This window comes from Takifugu flavidus, unplaced genomic scaffold, assembly GCF_003711565.1.
Source record: "Takifugu flavidus isolate HTHZ2018 unplaced genomic scaffold, ASM371156v2 ctg333, whole genome shotgun sequence".
NCBI lineage: Eukaryota > Metazoa > Chordata > Actinopteri > Tetraodontiformes > Tetraodontidae > Takifugu > Takifugu flavidus.
Genome location: NW_026621960.1, coordinates 42,273 through 60,524, shown reverse-complemented (window position 1 = coordinate 60,524; position 18,252 = coordinate 42,273). Strand labels below are relative to the sequence as shown.

Sequence of the window (18,252 nt, the reverse complement as noted above, 5' to 3'; positions counted from 1 at the left end):
ACCAATAGAAAGTTGTAAAACGTCTACATCCACGCACACGCGTGTATTAAGTGTTTATACACACGTGTGCGCGTACGTGCACACTGTATATTCATCTAATAACTGTTAGTTTCTAAAACACCAAAGTAGAGTCACTGAGGCACGGCTTCACCTCCTTTACACCGAGGTTTCCCTGAGCAGGTGTGATGAACTGTTGCAGAAGGAAAAGCATGGAACATGTTAATAACCGGACACAAAAACACTCCGGTTTATTGTCTGACGGCATCAGTGTCTCTGGTTGCATCTGTCTGAGGAGCATTGTGAAACCAGGAGCAGTGTAAATGAGGGGGGGGGGGGCAGTGAGTGGATGCTGCATTCATCAAACACACAATAGTAGGAAGAGAAGAAGGAAGAACAGAAGCCCGTGTTCCTCAGTGTTGGTGTGGAGACGCCTGTTTGGAGGAGCAGGAAGCAGGCTGGACTCTTCCAGCTGGCTTTAATGCCACTTCTCTTCTGAGAACCTCCCAGCAGCTTTCTCTCCACCATCTTTTTACGCTGAAGGTTTTTGATCATTTCAGGTCAGATGTTCTTGGACTGAGGTTAAAAATGTTTGTTCTTGTGCTCAGAGCGAACTGATTCACCTGGAAACAACAAAACCCCAGCAGCTTGGACCCAATATGGCAGCGTGTTCCTCAAAAACGCTCCTCAAACTCTCCCCACAGCTTCATTGCCAAACAGGATTTGGTTTTTTTTGTCCGTGCTAAATGGAAAGTGTTTGTCCTTGGTGGTCCAACAGGACGATTTGGATGGATGGATGATTTGACGTTATTGATAATAAAAACAGCTGAAAATGGAAGCGGAGATGTTTCAGAGCACCAGAGTTCAGAAAGAGTTTCTAATCAAACACCGCCTTTATCTTTCAAAATATGGTTTCAACCCCTTTAACATGATCAAATAGTCATAACAATGAACAAGTATCACTTGTCCTGTTATTTATACTTGAATTCGTTATGTTTAATACATTTCCGTGTGTGTACAACCACCTCCTCAGCAACGATGCCCAATTCAACGTGGCCTACTACTGCAACGTTCTGGTGGATTCAACAGGTCTCTGCTACTGGTCACCACCCGCCATCTTCAGATCGTCCTGCTCCATCAGCATCAAATATTTCCCCTTTGACTGGCAGAACTGCACGCTCAAATTCACGTATGCACGGGCAGGATTTTTCATTGTTGTTTGAAACGCAGACAAACTCTGACATGATGGTTTAAACTGAGCTGAGTCAAGATTTGATAGAATCTAAACACATATGAGAGGAGAAAAAGGTGCAAAAATAAAATGCACGGTGCAGCTAAACTCTCCCAGTAGGAAAACAGGCTTTTTAAATTCTGAACTGCATTTCTCTAAGGTCCAATGCCAAAGAGATCAGGTTGCTCCTGAAGGAAGACATACTCAATGAAACCAAGTGGACGGTTGAATGGATCAGTATTGATCCTGCAAGCTTTACAGGTAACCAAGTAAAGATTAATTTCCATTTTTATTTTTTACTGCATACAGTCCTGGAGCTTGTGGGTGACTTTCAGTGTACTGGATGCTGTTGATACATGCAGAGAAGTTGTTTTCACCAGAGCCTGAGCCTTCAGACTGGCTGCAGCTCCAACCAGACTGACAGTCATAACTTCATCACTTGTGTCTGAACTCTGGCTTTGACCAACAGAGAATGGTGAGTGGGAGATCATCCACCGACCCGCCAAGAGAAACACCTACAAACACATTCCCATGGAGAGCAACAAGCATCAGGACATCACCTTCTACCTGGTCATCAGACGCAAACCTCTCTTCTACGTGGTCAACATCATCATCCCCTGCGTGCTCATCTCCTTCCTGGCCTCGCTGGTCTACTACCTGCCCGCAGACAGTCAGTGCAGAGTCACAGAACGTACTGAAGCCAGCGTCAGGCAGATTAACAGTCTGGGACCTTTTCAGAATCACAACTACATGAACTGAGTTAACCTTCAACAGCACCCAAAGAATCAGACATTATAGCTGAATATCACGTCAGCACGGGACAACACAGCTAATAAAGCAGCAAACATCGGTAGTGGGCGGAGCTGAGGGGCCGCCATTAATCGAGAAACATTAATTAGCTCCCCAACAGATTTTTGAATATATTTTAAAAAGGATAATAAAAATGTGTGTGTCTGTGTGTGTGTGTGTGTGTGTAGGTGGTGAGAAGATGACACTGTCCATCTCGGTGCTGCTTGCTCAGTCTGTCTTCCTACTCTTGATCTCTCAAAGGCTCCAGAAACATCCACGTCCGTTCCTCTTATTGTGAAGTAGGTAAACGCACCATTTACTCCACATCACTTTAACTCTGAATTAGATATATTCTGCTTCTCCAAACTATATATACATTAGGGCTGCAGAACCAGGTGACAACCGGCTGAGATTTAAAAAATGGAAAACATCTGAGTGTGTTTGTGTGTTGAAGATATTTGATGTTCATCATGGTGGTGGTGACGGTGGTGGTGCTGAACTGTGTGGTCGTCCTCAACCTCCACTTCAGGACGCCGAGCACGCACGTCATGTCTGAGTGGACCAAACAGGTAAGACACACACATCCTGTTGTCCCTTTGTTGAACAGATGAACATCAGGATATATGAACATGTGACTTAATAACATGAAAGAGGATATATGAACATGTGACTGAATAACATGAAAGAGGATATATGAACATGTGACTGAATAACATATGAACGAGGATATATGAACATGTGACTTAATAACATGAAAGAGGATATATGAACATGTGACTGAATAACATGAAAGAGAATATATGAACATGTGACTGAATAACATATGAAAGAGGATATATGAACATGTGACTGAATAACATATGAACGAGGATATATGAACATGTGACTTAATAACATATGAAAGAGGATATATGAACATGTGACTTAATAACATATGAAAGAGGATAAAATAGTAACGTATAATACAGACATTTGAAGAGACAATTAAGAGAATGTTTTCATGCTTCTAAGAGTGGCCGAGGAGCCATTTAGAACTTTATAAAGATGCATTGTGTGATACCAGGAACTAATTTAACTTCAAGGCGAAGCTGCTTCTGCTTTGTCGACCATCAACTGATCTCCTGAAAGTCCACCAGCGCTTTTTAAAAACTGAATTCTTCATCTATGGAGGGAGTAGACGGCAGATGTTTCCACAGATGTTCTTCACCAGTGGTCAGTGAGTGATGCAGCAGATGAGCGGGAGTTGACTGGCTACAACCAGCCATGTCTCAATGTCTCCAGCCCATAGTGTGGATTCTCTACGAGATCAGACAGCAGCTTCACTCCTGAATCCTGCAGCTGGTTCTGACTCAGGTCCAGTTCTCTGAGATGGGAGGGATTGGACCTCAGCGCCGAGGCCAGAGAGCCACAGCTGATCTCTGATAAGCTGCAGCCCCTTAATCTAAATAAAGAAGGGAAACTTTTATAAGGTTATAAGTGAAACCAGTATTAATCTGAAAGGTTAATCAAAGGCATGATCTGTAAATATTTAATTTAGTTCCAGGTTAAAAAATGATAGTAATATGTAATTACCACAATTCCAACCTCTCAGGTTTGCACTGTTCCAAAGGAGAATATATATTGTTCTGGCCCTCACTCTTCCCAGGTTCTCCCACCTCTTTCCCTCCCATCTCATCATGGAGATCCATCTCACCTGTGGCTCATCTTTAAAGGCACAACCTGTCTTAGATGACTTCCTGTCTCCCTCACCATCTCCCTCCTCGTTGGCTGGTGTCTACCAGGCACCCTCACCTAGTTTTGTCTAATTTTGGTTACCATCTGTGGGCTTTTTCATTGTCCTTAAATCAATTTATCATGAATAAGTGGTCCCCGTGTGGCCCTCCCTCCTGAAGGAACTGGGCACAACACACACACTCAGAAAGTGTGAGGACCCTCGGATGGAATAATGGACATTTTTGAGAATGGTGTTTACCTCAGAGTTTCCAGTCGGCAGTTTGGAAAGTGGAGAAAACCACAGAGCAGCTTTACTCCTGGATCCTGCAGCTGGTTCTGACTCAGGTCCAGTTCTCTGAGATGGGAGGGATTGGACCTCAGCGCCGAGGCCAGAGAGCCACAGCTGATCTCTGATAAGCTGCAGCCAATCAATCTGAAAAATGCAGGATGAGGTTATACGGTGCAGGTCTGCATGTGATCTGCGTCAGTACTAAACCTACGTTAGTTCTTAGTTGGGTCAGACCTGAATTCACGATATTACAAGGAATTTCTTTAATGTGGTGCATCACAGCAGTGTTGAGAACAGCCTCACTTCACCATCTTAGCAGCTGGTATATAGGTAGAAAAATGAAGACTGACCCGAGAGTCTCCAGTTTACAGTTTGGACTCTCCAGTCCAGAACAGAGCCGCTCCACTCCTGAATCCTGCAACGTGTTGAAGCTCAGGTCCAGAACCCTCAGATGGGAGAGGTTGGACTTCAGAGCTGAGGCCACAGAATCACAGCAGGTCTCTGATAACCTGCAGCCCCATAGTCTAAAATAACAATTATTTTGAGAGAAGACAAATAAAAATCAACATGTACCAGAGCAAAACACAGCTTACAAGCAACAAACCTCTGGTCCTGCACCGGCTTATCTGCCGTATGTTCCTATTTTGGGTTCTTTCAGGGCGGTTGGACAAGATCTACAGCGTATGTAAAGTGTGTGTGGGTCAAAATACCTTCCAAGTTTGTGAGACCACATTTCTCAACAGCACTCAACTCTTGTCAGGAGTTGGGACAAAGCGACCCACTCCTGATAGCTTGTGGGCGATGCTGCAGCGACCCTGCAATCCCTACACTCTCTGGTGAAACCAAATCAAAGGTTTTAGACACTGCTGGATGCTGGAAGGGTGGCTATAGTCTGGACGCAGAGTTCCCCTGACTGCACATTTCTCCAACAATGATTGGCAGCTGGTGTCACTTGTTCTCCAGATGAGAGAAGGAAAGAGAGCCCCCCCACAGTGTGTTTGATTGCCCCACTGCAAGCTCAATGCTGCCAGAAAACATTGCAGGAGCATCAATTCCCCTCAGGGCATCAACAAGGACCTCAGGAAAAGGTGCAGCTGCCACCTACTAGAGACAAGCACACTGAGCTGAGATTCAAAGCCCTCTCCTCCCAAGAGAAGAGCTTGTTTGTTGGAGGCTCTTCTGGGCGATACCTGGTGCCACAGCTCCAGCTCAGCCCGTCTCTGGAGCTGAGGTGGAGCTTAGCAAGTTTCATGGTTCTCCACCACTTCCTCTCGCTGAGGACCTTCTCAGCTGGTGGTTTCTGCTCCACCTTCCAAGTTGAGCAGGTGATACTTCTGCATTCCTGCCACCAGTGTCTCTGCAGAAAGAGTCTTCTCTACTGTTTTATATTAGATTGTATAAAATTAGGATTTTTGGTTGATGTCTTAGATGTTGTTGACTAAGAGCAGGTTTTTCTTTAATAACATAGAAAGATTCGATGAGAAGAGCAAATGTATTATTTTATGAGCTACTTCCACTACTATTATATACACATACTTCCATATTGTCTTAGATTGCAAGCTGCATTTATTGCATCGTTCATAGAAAGTCATATTTGTGAGGAGAAAAACTCAAATAAGGTCATTTTCTTTAATGACCATTACAACAGAAGGAGGCGATGAACAAACAGATTTATCTAAAAATGTGTGAAAACTTATGGATGGAAACCTTTTTAAAATGGTTGCATTGTGTAGAATCGGTGTAGAATCAACTTGTTGACTTCTGATTTGGACTCCAATGGAAGTGAGGTGCAACAATTGTGGATGCTGAAAGCTTCAGATCTTCATGAAGGTTTCTGTGGTTGGACTGACCTGCTGCCCCTTTAAGAGGGAGGCAGGTTTGGGCTTCTGGCTGGAATGAAGCCACCTAAGATGAGAATGACTGCAGGCTTTCGGTACCAAGGTTTAACAGGGTGCTCACTTCACACTTGGGCTTTTCTCTTTTTTGGGATGGCTTTTCTCAGAGAGAGAAGGGGCATGGCACACTGCAGCAGCTTTCTTTTTGGGGTTTCTAGTTTTCCTTCTGATCTTTAAAAGACAGGAAGAACCATTTTTGATTGGTCTGAATGTTTGGGCGGTTTTGTGGCCAGCCTAAAATAAAACAAGACAAATCTACAACTGGTACTTCCTTTCTAGTCATTGATGACCATCCTCACATGGGACAGATTTCCACAACCAATTTAATACTGCAAATCTGTCCTGTGTGGTCTTTTTTCTGAGAACTGTAACACTACGTTTATAACAAAGATCAAACATGGAAACATTTATTGTCTAACTAGTTACACCTGGGAAAGTACTGGATCATCTCTGACTGACCTGAGAGTCTCCAGCTCACAGAGAGGATCCTGGAGAGCACCACAGAGCAGCTTCACTGCTGGATCCTTCAGCTGGTTCCCACTCAGGTCCAGAACCCTCAGATGGGAGGGATTGGACCTCAGCGCCGAGGCCAGAGAGTCACAGCTGATCTCTGATAAACTGCAGCACCACAGCCTGGAAAAGGAATAAATGGGGCAAATAAAAACACATTTCTAAATCTGAAAATGAAGAGAAAAGCAGAAAATGTAAAGAAATTTAGAAAAGACCAACAGAGGCCTCCTGACCTGAGCGTCTCCAGTCTGCAGTTTGGATGCATCATTGCAGAAGACAGTAACTTTACGTCGGCATCTGTCAGGCTTTTGTTCTTGCTTAAGATCAGCTCCCGTAGATGAGAAGGGTTTGACGTCATTGCTGAGGCCACAACTTTCCAATGACTCGTTGAAAGAAAACTACCAGACAGTCTGTTGTGTATGAAACAAAAATAGTGAGTCAAATTTTGGGATTTCTCATCAACTTATCTGAGAATCTACCTCAACACAAATGTAGCTCATTTCTGGAAAAGCTAAATTCAACACCGTAGAGCAACAGTTTGAACGACCATCAGATCTGAAATGCAACTGAATTATTCTCAACATTTGTCTTATTTTAGAACAGCTCATAATTACTCAATATTTAAAATGATTATAGCAAATGGTTTAAAGAAACGTGCATCTTTTTATCTGTCTATCGGCTCTTTGGATATTTTGCATTTCATCCAATTTGTACGATGGTGCGTCAAGTCTTAATTCAGCGATCCGATCGATGACATCAGAGTCTCTGGTTGCATCGATTGCCCTCAGCTTCTGTTATATCTGCCTGTTTCCCTTCAAATCATTTTCACTGCACCTTTTGTTGCTAGTGATGAAGTTGCCACCTAATGGGTGTGGAAAGGCTCAAACAACTTTGTGGGTCACATAAAGGCTCCAAACGGAACCGCCACAAAGACCTAAAACACCCATTTAAACCAACGAGGCCGGCTGTTTTTACGTTGAACAAATGAAGCAAAATAGTCACGTGTCATTAGTTAAAATGTGTTTTTCTGTCGTTAGAATACGATGTAAACAAACAAACAAAAGTTATTTAATGACATGACAGTAATTTCATGATAGTCAGTTAACTTGTGGCTCCTATTATTCCTGCCTTATGTTGGTTTGTCTGGATTGACCTTTGAACTTATATCCAGCCAGTGTTGAACATTTCTGGATGAATTGTTGTTGTTTTTAATTTATGGACGCTGCAATGGAAATAAAGAATTGAAGGAATGACCACTGGAGGGGGTATTGCTACCTGACATGATCCACTCGCTTGATTTAAACGCCGATGTCCGGCCCCAGAAATCTTTACTTACTGGAACTTCCTGCAGTTCCTCACAGCTGGAATCAGGCGACGTCGTCCCTCATCTGAGGTGTTGTACTGCTCCAGGTCCAGCTCATCCAGAACCTCCTCTGACATCTGCAGCAGGTAGGCCAGAGCTGAACAGTGGATCTCTGACAGTTTCTTCTCTGATTTCTTCCCTGACTTCAGGAACTCTTGGATCTCCTGATGGACTGACTGATCCTTCATCTCCATCAGACAGTGGAAGATGTTGATGCTTCTGTCTGGGGAGATTTCACCACTGTTCTCCTCCTTCAGGTTGTTGAGGACCTTCTGGATGGTTTCTGGGTGGCTGTTCCTCTGATCCAACATTCCACCCAAGATCCTCTGATTGGACTCCAGAGAGAGACCATGAAGGAAGCGAACAAACAAGTCCAGGTGGCCATTTTTACTTTTGAGAGATTTCATTAGTGCTCTCCTGAGGAAGTCATCAAGAGATTTGACTGGATCGTTATTTGTGAACAACCATGAAAACCAGGAAAAGGGGGTTGGTTTCAAATATTTTAGGAAAGACCCCATAATCCTTTTATTCTTGATGGTGTAACAGTGGAACATGTAGACGGCAGCCAGAAACTCCTGAATGCTCAGATGAACAAAGCAGTAGACTGATTTCTGGAAGATCACACTCTCTCTCTTGAAGATCTCTGTACAAACTCCTGAGTACACCGACACCTCGGAGACGTCCAGTCCACATCGCTCCAGGTCTTCTGAGTAGAACATGATGTTTCCTTCCTCCAGATGTTCAAACGCCAGCCGACCCAACTTCAGAAGGAGTTCTTTATCAGCCTCAGTCAGTTCCTCTGGTCTCTGCTTTCCTCCATACTTCTGCTTCTTCCTCTTTATCTGAACCATCAGGAAGTGTGAGTAGAGGTCAGTCAGGGTTTTGGGCAGCTCTCCTCTCTGGTCTCTGGTCATCATGTCCTCCAGAACTATAGTAGCGATCCAGCAGAAAACTGGGATCAGACACATGATGTGGAGGCTCCTGGAGGCCTTGATGTGTGAGATGATTCTCTTGGACAGATCTTCATCACTGAACCTCCTCCTGAAGTACTCCTCCTTCTGGGAGTCAGTGAAGCCTCGTACTTCTGTGATCCTGTCAACACACGAGGGAGGAATCTGATAGGCTGCTGCAGGTCTGGAGGTGATCCAGATGAGAGCTGAGGGAAGCAGGTTCCCCTGGATGAGGTTCACCAGGAGCACGTCAACTGACGATACTCGTGTGACATCAGAGATGACCCGATGGTTGTTGAAACCCAGTGAAAATCTGCTTTCATCCAGGCCATCAAAGATGAACAGAAGTTTCCAGACACTCAGATCTTCTGCTCTGATCTTCTGTAATGTTGGATGGAAAACATGAAGCAGTGAGAGAAGACTGTGCTGCTCATCTCTGATCAAGTTCAGCTCCCTGCATGAGAGCGGAAGCACCAGACTGATGTCTTGGTTCTCCAAACCTTCTGCCCAGTCCAGACTGAACTTCTGCACTGAGAAGGTTTTTCCAACGCCGGCGACACCGTTGGTCAGAACCACTCTGATGTGTCTCTGTTGCTCAGATAAGACTTTGAAGATGTCCTGGCACTTGATTGGAGTGTCCTGGATGTTCTTCTTGGAGGTTCTCTCAAGCTGTCTCACCTCATGTTGTGTGTCCACCTCCTCACTTTGTCCCTCAGTGATGTAGAGCTCAGTGTAGATCTTGTTCAGCAGGGTTCCACTTCCTGCTTCATGAGTTCCTTCAGTCACATGTTCACATCTTCTCTTCAGACTCATCTTATGACCTTCTATCACCTCCTGCAGTTCACCACCCTCTGAAACAAACAATCTTTTAAATCCTTTTACAATTGTCATCTACAGCAGTAACACAGATGTCCTCAACTGGAAAATATTCTGTCATGTTTGAATGATAGAAGCAACAGTCGGGTAATGACCCATCTCACTGTCAGTTTGAAATGTTATGTCTTCTTATGTACACCTATTCTTTTATTTCATTGGGTTTCAATCTAATTTAGTCTATAACAACCATTTCCATGTCTTCCAAGAGTTTGCTTGGACTAAACAGCTGGTAAAAGCTGGATGATATTTAGAAAAACACATCAAACCTTCTCCAAACACATCATACTCAGCAGACCCATTGTCCTGTAAAGGTCACCTGCCTTCAACTCTTTAACACTTTCCACAACTAAATGACTAAATGTTGCTAAATACTGTCTAAGCATTTAGGAAGGTCTTCAGAGGGTTTGGTTCCAGTGGAACCAAACAAGTGCTCTCTGGATCTTCTCTTGCACATTGTAAATACACAAGTTGTTCCTTTATTCCGACCCAAAAGTATCTTATAAATACAAATGTACGAGCTTACGTGAGACGCTGTTGTTCAGGTCGGCGGTCTGCAGTTCAGTTCTCCGTTTCTTTTCACCCTCGGGACAGGAGGAATCTCCAATGGAAGCAGACTGTTTCTGACACCTGTCAAAAATGGGAATAGTGGTTATACATGTCTACTGGGCGTTAGCAACGCCTAAGAAAGGCTGCGTTCACTTCTACTTTCAGTTTGCTCTGACAGTTGAAGATTGAATGAACACTGAGCAAAAAATATAAAGTTATTTACGTTCTAACAAGCTCGTTTAGTTGGAGAAAAGTGTATTTGATTTAAGTGTTTAGTGGCTTTTCTTCATTGTGAATTTATGTTAAAAATAAAAGTGCCAAATCAGGAATATAAACTCATAGAATAGAACAAAAGTTCTCCATTTATGGTCCAAATACAGTCGTCTGGTCTCTGAAACTGATCATTAAATAGCACAGAGGTCACGCGTATTCAAAAGCTTATTTCAACCATTTAGAAATGACTGATATTGTTGTCTATGGGTTTATTAGAACCAGGAGCCTTATAAATAGACTTTTTAATGAATTTTCATGACATGTGGTGGAACAGTGTGGCAGAACAAGCTGCACAGACCTGCCATGTCTTACCCATCCGTATCTAAATGGAGAGCTGGAGCACTCTGCAATGATGGATATTGTTGGGAAACTTTAAAATATATGCCTAGGATTTTTTGTGAGATGATGTTAACCCATGTAGGAGAAATGACCAGTTAAAAACAGAAGCAATTTTCAGTTTTAAAAGATTTACCACACTAAAATTAACATGGGAGTTAATGGGAGCGAACGCCTGACATGTTGGTGCACCATTTCATTTTAAGGACCTGATGAATTTCATTTTTCATTTTTCACGATGGTGGAGGCTAATACCCACAAAATGATGTTTTGTATGGTTGTGAAATGTTCTAAGGCAGAGTTATGTGGTTCAGAAAACCTTACTTTAAAGGTGAGCCTTGAGGTCTGATACCAAAGTTTAAAGGGTGCTACATAAACACATCATCACGCTTTAGTTTTCTTACATTTTATCTGAACTTCTGAAGTTTATTCCTCCACCTTGGACCGGTCACTCTTCAGGGACACACAGCTGGGCACTGTGGACTCTGCTCTGTCCTCGTCCATCCTGAGGAAATATCAGAAATATTGATGAGACTGTGATGAAGGTAAATAATCTGTAGAGGTTGGAGTTAAATAATCCCAATTCACTGCATTTTTATCAAACAGGAACATTTCTAATCCATTCTGGATAACAACTGAATCAATAAATCAATGATGTCTCTGTATCATTTTCATGTTTTCAGAGTTTAAGCTGCTTTTTTTAACTGTTCCCTGCAGTGAGAAAAGAACTGGCACCTTTTCCAGCCCCTCATCCTGCAGCACTGAATGTGCTCTAAAGTTCTTTCCAGAGCAAACGTCTCTGCACTTGCAGCAACATGTTGTAGTCATGGATCCGTGAGGAGAACCGGATACAGAAACGCCCCCACTTTGATCCCAAAACCCAACTGGTGGCCAACGGTGGTCCGGCAACGACGGGGACGCTGGTCCATCGGCCCGACAACACTGGTTTTCCACAGGCCAACATGGTGAAAGGACTGTGCACCGTTTCATTTTAAAGAGCTGATGAATTTCATTTCTCGATAGTGGAGGCTAATACCCACAAAATGATGTTTTGTATGGTTGTGAAATGTTCTAAGGCAGAGTTATGGTTCAGAAAACCTTACTTTAAAGGTGAGCCTTGAGGTCCAATACCGAAGTTTAAAGGGTTCCCTTTGGAGTGGTCACTCTTCAGGGACACAGAGCTGGACATTACGGACTCTGCTTTTTCTTCCTCTTCCCTCACACATTCGCTCATTTTTAAATGTGAGTCTAAACGGTTAAGCAGGAACAGTCTGCTGACACAGAAAAGAAGATTAAAGAACATGATTCTCAGCATGAAGACAAGCAGAGGTCTGGTCAATGACGTATTGTCGGCTCATTCACATCAAAATCTATTATATTATGTAACCCTGTACATCATACAGGCCACATATATATTGGAAAAAAGTTTTGGGAAATCTTAAAAGTTTACACCATGTTAAACATAAAATAGTTGTGGAAAAAATGTTTCTCCTGGGTGTTTCAAAAGGTGCGGTGGCATTAGACGGACGCACACAAATACAAATTAAATCATTTTTTATCTTAAAATGTGCTTCCTCAACCTCTAAAATGTTGGCTCAGGGTTAGCGGAAAACGCAGTTAGAGGAAACACGCTACAAAGTTTGATCATGCGTCACAACATTCCCGTCGACCAGCCGCAATGTGCGTCCGAAACACGCGCACGCTCATTGCGAACACGCAGCTTATTAAGCCGCATCTCGCAGCGGAACATTGATTCGAGACGACAGCAGTGAAAGAACCAAATGCTACCTGAATATTAGAGGTTTTCCATCAGGGCTCGGTCACTCAAGATGGAGCCCGAAGTTGGGAACTTTTCACTTTCGCTTCTTCTTCCTCTTTTGCAGGAGCAAATTGCAGCAACTGGGACTCCAACTTTGACACCAATTCCAACCGGGTCAGTTTGACTTTCAGCTGAAATTCAAAGAAATTCAGGTCAACACTCAAACCTTAATAATGATTCTTCATTAAATCAGGTGACTGATGACATGAAGATGCTTTTTATAAACTTTTGTGGTGGTTTTGTGTTCATTATTTTCCTTTTTCTAATTTACATCTACTTCATGAGGTTACTTTCAATCTGTCAAATTTGGGCTGGTTGAACTTTGACCCACCGGCTGTCTCACCTGGACTCTCGCTGACAGTCAACGCCGTGATGGTGACGTATGTTTCCTCGCCGTTACTGAGGTCACATGTGTACGTTCCCTCCTGGGATGAAGACACATGTTGCAACGTGAGGTCACCTGACTGGGACACATTCTTCACGTGATGCTTCCAGCTGTCTGACACCAGATCATCGGCACCGACTGTGCGATTCAGGATGATCTCTGCCTGGTTGAACCTCCAGGTGAGATCTGCCACTGCCGTGTTTAATTGGGGGCAGAATATTGTTGTTTCATGGGCCGACACAGTGATTGGACCTCCGATGAAGACAGATAAAAGAGGAAAATAAGTTTATAGCGACGCCTCATGAAGGATCTTTCAGTAAACAGCAGAAACACCTACGTGCTTTAAACAAAGTGGTTTTCCTTTTGTTTCTGCCGGCGCTGACGGTGCAGCTGTAGCTCAGAGCAGTCGAGTTCTTGACAATCGTAGAGCTGATCTTGTAGAGCCCATCTTCCATCAGCTGGATCTCAGGTGGATCCCTCATGGGGGAGGGAGGGTTCGTGGACCAGCTGAGCTCAGGTTCTGGGTAGATCCTCTCTGAGCTGCAGGTGATTGTGTCATTTACCTGCTTGATGTTGACGTTACGGATCAGAGCTGCAAAGACAAAGAAGAAGCAACATCTTCTGTGTGAGTTGGTCCAAAAGAACACAATCACATACTCAACGAGCACAACTCTTCAGAAATACTGCTGGAACACTTCCTGGGTGGTGGAGACTGACCTTCCACCTTCAGCTCTATGACGTTCTCTGAGTTGTCAATGTCAGTGCTGGTGTAACACATGTATCGACCTTGGTCCTCCACCTTCACCCACATCAGCAGCAGCGAGGCGTTCCCTCTGGAGATCTGGTCCTGGAAGAGTGAAGTCCGGCTTTGGAAAGATGGAATCTGTGATCCCAGCTGGTCTTTGTTGTCATAGTATGAATGGATGATATTTTTGTTAGGCATTTGCATCCAGTGGATGAGAGTATCTCCTCCAGGGAGGAAAGTGCACGGAAGGATGCATCTTTGTCCCACAACACAGACTGTTGATTCTGTGAAGCAACAGATGAAGAAGCACCATCAACCTTCAGATTAATATTTGACTCGGTCGTGTGAAGGTGTGGACTTTGGAATGTGAGCAGAACGCAGGCAGGTTCCACAAGATTCCAGAGCTCAGCTGTTCAGGTTTCTGTTTCATTTGCTGCTACATTTTAGTCCTTTTTAGCCTAAAAGTGTATTTCTTTTAAAACTCGGTTCAGCTCAGGTGAATATTGTGAGGATCTGGGTGTGAAGGCGCCTGCAGTGCTGTGTGTGAGCTTCAGGAGCTTCAACGCCTGCTGACATTACTGATGTTCCACCGCTGATCTGGAGCTTATTTACTCATTTCAGCAAAAGTTAGATCCCACTGAATGAGCCCACTTTATTTTCTAAAAAGTTTAACGTTGACACTGATCAAAGAAACTGGAGCAAATCTTCATAATTATGAGAGATTCTATCTTTAGATTTCAACAAGGAGCTAAAAATGAATTTCATCTTTGTTCAAACACTGATTCAACAAGGGTCACTCACCTCCCCCCCTCAAAGTCCACAGGAAAATTAGGCCCACCAGCAACAGAGGACGCTGATACGTTGACATGATTTCCATTAAAATCCAGTACGGGAATGTTTCACTGGCAGCAGAGTCCAACTGGTCTGATCAGTGTGTGTGTGTGTGTGTGTGTGTGTGTGTGTGGGGGGGGGGGGTGATAACAGTGAAACTCACACCTGTAATAGCTTGTAGTTCAGCTGTTGTGCAGGAACCCGTAATCAGTGGTTCTGGAAGTTAGACACCAGAAAACAACCCAGACAGTTGAGTCAAGTTTTCCTTTGAATGTATGTAAAAAAAATATGTTTTTCTAATATTACAAAGGAAGCTTTGATTAAGCATTGATGAGGATTTTTTAATTTTTGGTTATTGTTCATAAAATTACCATGATAGCATTGTCAGTAAACAAAAATATAAAAGAGAAAGAAACAAGATTTCTCTCATTTCAGAGGTAAAGAGGTGACAGAGACGATGATTAGTCCTTTTAATAGCAAAATAATGATTAAACAGTGCTAATACAGCAAATGTTCAGTTTCTGAAAACTTGCTTAACGTTTCCCACAGAAACTTCTCCGATTCCCACTTGGCAACTGTAATAACAGCACCTTTATTTCTTCAACAGAGGGGAAAAAAGACCAAAATCATCAAAGCAATCTGTGTCTGTTTTTTCATGTTAGTTTGGTGGTTGGTCCTCAGGCTTTCTGGGTGGTTTTTATCATGTTCAGGTTAATTCTGAGGTGTTCTGGACTCCTGAGGGTCTGTTGGTGCTGCTCACAGCCAGCGGGCCGCTTCCTTCCGTCGAGTCTGTTGGAGTCAAAGTTGAAAGAGTTCATATTCACACGTTAATCTTGGGACCGTAGCTGTTTTATTCACTGCCATTTAGCGAATAACTATGTGATTTTGAATGTCTGTCTCCCAGAATTGATCAATTCTACAGATTTATGGTCATTTTTTGTGGCTTCGTGCCGAACTGTAGATTCTTTATTTCACTGACCTTTGACCAAATGAAGCTCTGCTGCCCCGTAGTTTGAGCTGCAGAGGCGGGTGGCCCATAGGGGGCGCTGGGGCACCGCCCTCCTGAAGCGGTGGGAAAAAATTATATATATAATTTTCTTTTTACAAAATGTTATTATCATCAATGTCATTTAAGTGTATTTAAACTGTATACACATCATTTCCACCAACTGACTCTCATTCAACAGTGAATTTCCACTGACAGGACAAACTGGTATCATTTAGTCCAGGGGTCCCCAGACTTTTTCCTGTGAGGGCCACATAACTTTCCCCTTCTCTGATCAGGGGCCAGTGTCAGTTTGTAACAGAAACAGTGTGAGGATTGCAGGAGAGCCTAAACGTAAAAAGGTATTGTTTTCAAGAAAGCACAATCAAATAACCCTTTCTGGATTCTTCACAGAACAAAAGTCAGGAAATAAATAATAACACTATTAATGAAATAAATAATAACCAAATAACTCTCTCTGGGTCCGTCACAAAAAAATAATTCAAATTCTTTCGTCTTCTGCTGCAGCTGGGCGTTTACATTACCCCCCATTTCTTCAATGTGTCTGGTGATTGTACTCGCTGATACACTCACGGCATTAAAGACATCTTTCTTCTCGGGACACACCACCTCCGCCACAGCGTTTATGCATTTCTTGACAAACTCTCCATCAGTGAAAGGTTTACGGCTGCTTGCTATCAGTGGAGCAGCCTGAAAGCTGCCCCAACAGATGCCTGGTTCAGCTGAGCTTGGCGTCCAAATGTATTCTGCTGAGCTAACGGTCCACTTGTTCGCTTTGAGAGTTTGTCTGTTCGCATTTGGCCTTGCAAGCTATCGTACTTGTCTTTGTGACGGGGTTCATAGTGTCACCGCAGATTGTGTTGTTTGAATACCGCCACCTCCTCTTGACAGATGAGTCAGGCAGCCTTTTCTTTGCATTGAACAAAGAAATAATGGTTTGTCCACTGCAGGTTAAATGCCCTGCGTTCTGAATCAATTTTTCTCTGAACTAATCTTTTCTCCATTATTCCGTTCTGTCTTTGAGAGGGGCGGATTAAGGATTTTTTTGTTTGTTCTGTACTTCATATGTAGCATATGAACTTTACACACTACTATAATAGGACTTTAATATCTTCATGGAAGAATTGAATTTTTATATGGCTGCTTTTAACTTGTTGACACTTCTACACTTTAGAGACATTTCCAGTAACCACATAATAAGATGAAGGGCCTGATTTACTTTATTTTTTTTATTCATTAAATACATCATTATCGTTTAAATATATTTTTATATTATCTAAGGTATTTTTCTCCTTTATGATTATTTTGATCTCTAGGTGCATCATTGTCTGTATTTTCTACATATTGAATATTTTCATTGAGAGAAAAATAATGATTTCAGCACCAGCGTTCACAGAACGTAACTGAACATTTGTAAAATATGACACCAAATACACAAACAATATTGGTCATTGAAACACATCAAAAGGATCCTTTTCCACAAACTCTCATGTTTTTACAGTGTTAATCCTGAATGTGATCTGAAGTTACAGACCTTCTTTAGCTAACGTAACTGATCAGCCTTTATCATCAGCAGCTTCCCCAATAAACCAGCTGCTTATAAAGAGACTAAAACTGACCCGTCCACTCTTTCATTCCTCAGTAGAACTTCTGGAGACCTCCCTCAGGTGTCCAAGTCACTGAACATCAAGTATCTGGATCTGGCTTCCCTGTACGACATGATGGAAAGCCTCAAACCTTCTGAAGCTGGACCTGTGTGCTGATTCTCCAGGTCCTTTTGATGGTTGAGGTCAGTTTTCATGGACTGTGATTGTCTGATGGCGCCGTTTTAAGCCTTTAAACATCATTTTTCAGTGGAGAAGCAACAGTCGTCTCCTGGTGTCCCTTTGACCTGAAGCCTCCAGACATCGTGTTGGTGTGTCGGATCATGTTGCTGAGTTGAGCATCTGCTCCAGTGACGTGCGGTGAGGTTCATGGCTGGTGAGGCTCTGACTCCTCAAGAGTCAGATTTACGATTTAAGAACTGAAAAAAGCATCTTATTTCACCATTTTTCCAACAGCATACAACTCCTGATAATGCTTCATATCCCATCAGCATTCCTCTTTCAATTACACTCACAAACCAACACAAACATATACACAGGACCATATTTGTCCTATAAGGAACTTTCTTTTATAGCTATGGATAGAGCTCCATCTTGTGTTTTAAGAAATTCATTTATACTGTAAACAAATTAAAGTGCAGAGATGTGTGCAGCACAAATTTAATTTTGACCAACAGCAAAAATTTCTGTTATTTTTCAAACAAATTCTGGTGCTTCAATAAATTTGAATAAAGTTTGCCTATTAAGGCACCAGCGAGGAAGCACCTGCCAGCCTGCGTGCGCCCCCTGGGGGTGAGGCCGAGTACTGTGTTGGGAAATATCGTGAATTGCATTTTATGTTATTGCTATTTTAATAACAGTAGAGTAGTTTCGTAGGTAATACGAGAAGGATTCAAATGTGGGAAAGTGGAGTGTGGGAACGGATCTGTATGTGAGCGTGTTAGTAAGAAGGAGGACCAAACAATAATGTGTGATATCTGCTTAGGTTAGGGTCCTCAGGCCCGTGCACCTGTGCGTAGGCTGAGAACCGCTCCAATATGGTCAAAACATGAGCAATGTGACTCGGCGAGCATGAACGTTCCCCTGCCTGTGTG

The 18,252-nt window shown here is 43.0% G+C and overlaps 1 protein-coding gene across 3 annotated transcripts in view; it reads right to left on the bottom strand.

The window, feature by feature from the left end:
* Positions 1-2,306: 2,306 nt before the first annotated feature.
* Positions 2,307-18,252, bottom strand: part of LOC130520266 (NACHT, LRR and PYD domains-containing protein 3-like) — a 27,512-nt gene continuing 11,566 nt past the window's right edge. Inside the window, exons 2-9 of one of the 3 annotated variants that reach the window (XM_057023984.1) lie at positions 11,173-11,273; positions 10,137-10,240; positions 7,761-9,588; positions 6,658-6,834; positions 6,374-6,547; positions 4,370-4,543; positions 3,990-4,163; positions 2,307-3,458 (exon numbers count right to left, since the gene is read on the bottom strand). In XM_057023984.1, coding sequence (XP_056879964.1) covers positions 3,269-3,458; positions 3,990-4,163; positions 4,370-4,543; positions 6,374-6,547; positions 6,658-6,834; positions 7,761-9,588; positions 10,137-10,240; positions 11,173-11,174 — 2,823 coding nt within the window. In that variant the 5' untranslated portion in view covers positions 11,175-11,273 and the 3' untranslated portion in view covers positions 2,307-3,268. Of the gene's footprint in view, positions 3,459-3,989; positions 4,164-4,369; positions 4,544-6,373; positions 6,548-6,657; positions 6,835-7,760; positions 10,241-11,092; positions 11,116-11,172; positions 11,274-11,871; positions 11,978-18,252 lie in introns of those variants that run through there. The other 2 variants (XM_057023983.1, XM_057023985.1) reach the window with 2 other exon arrangements.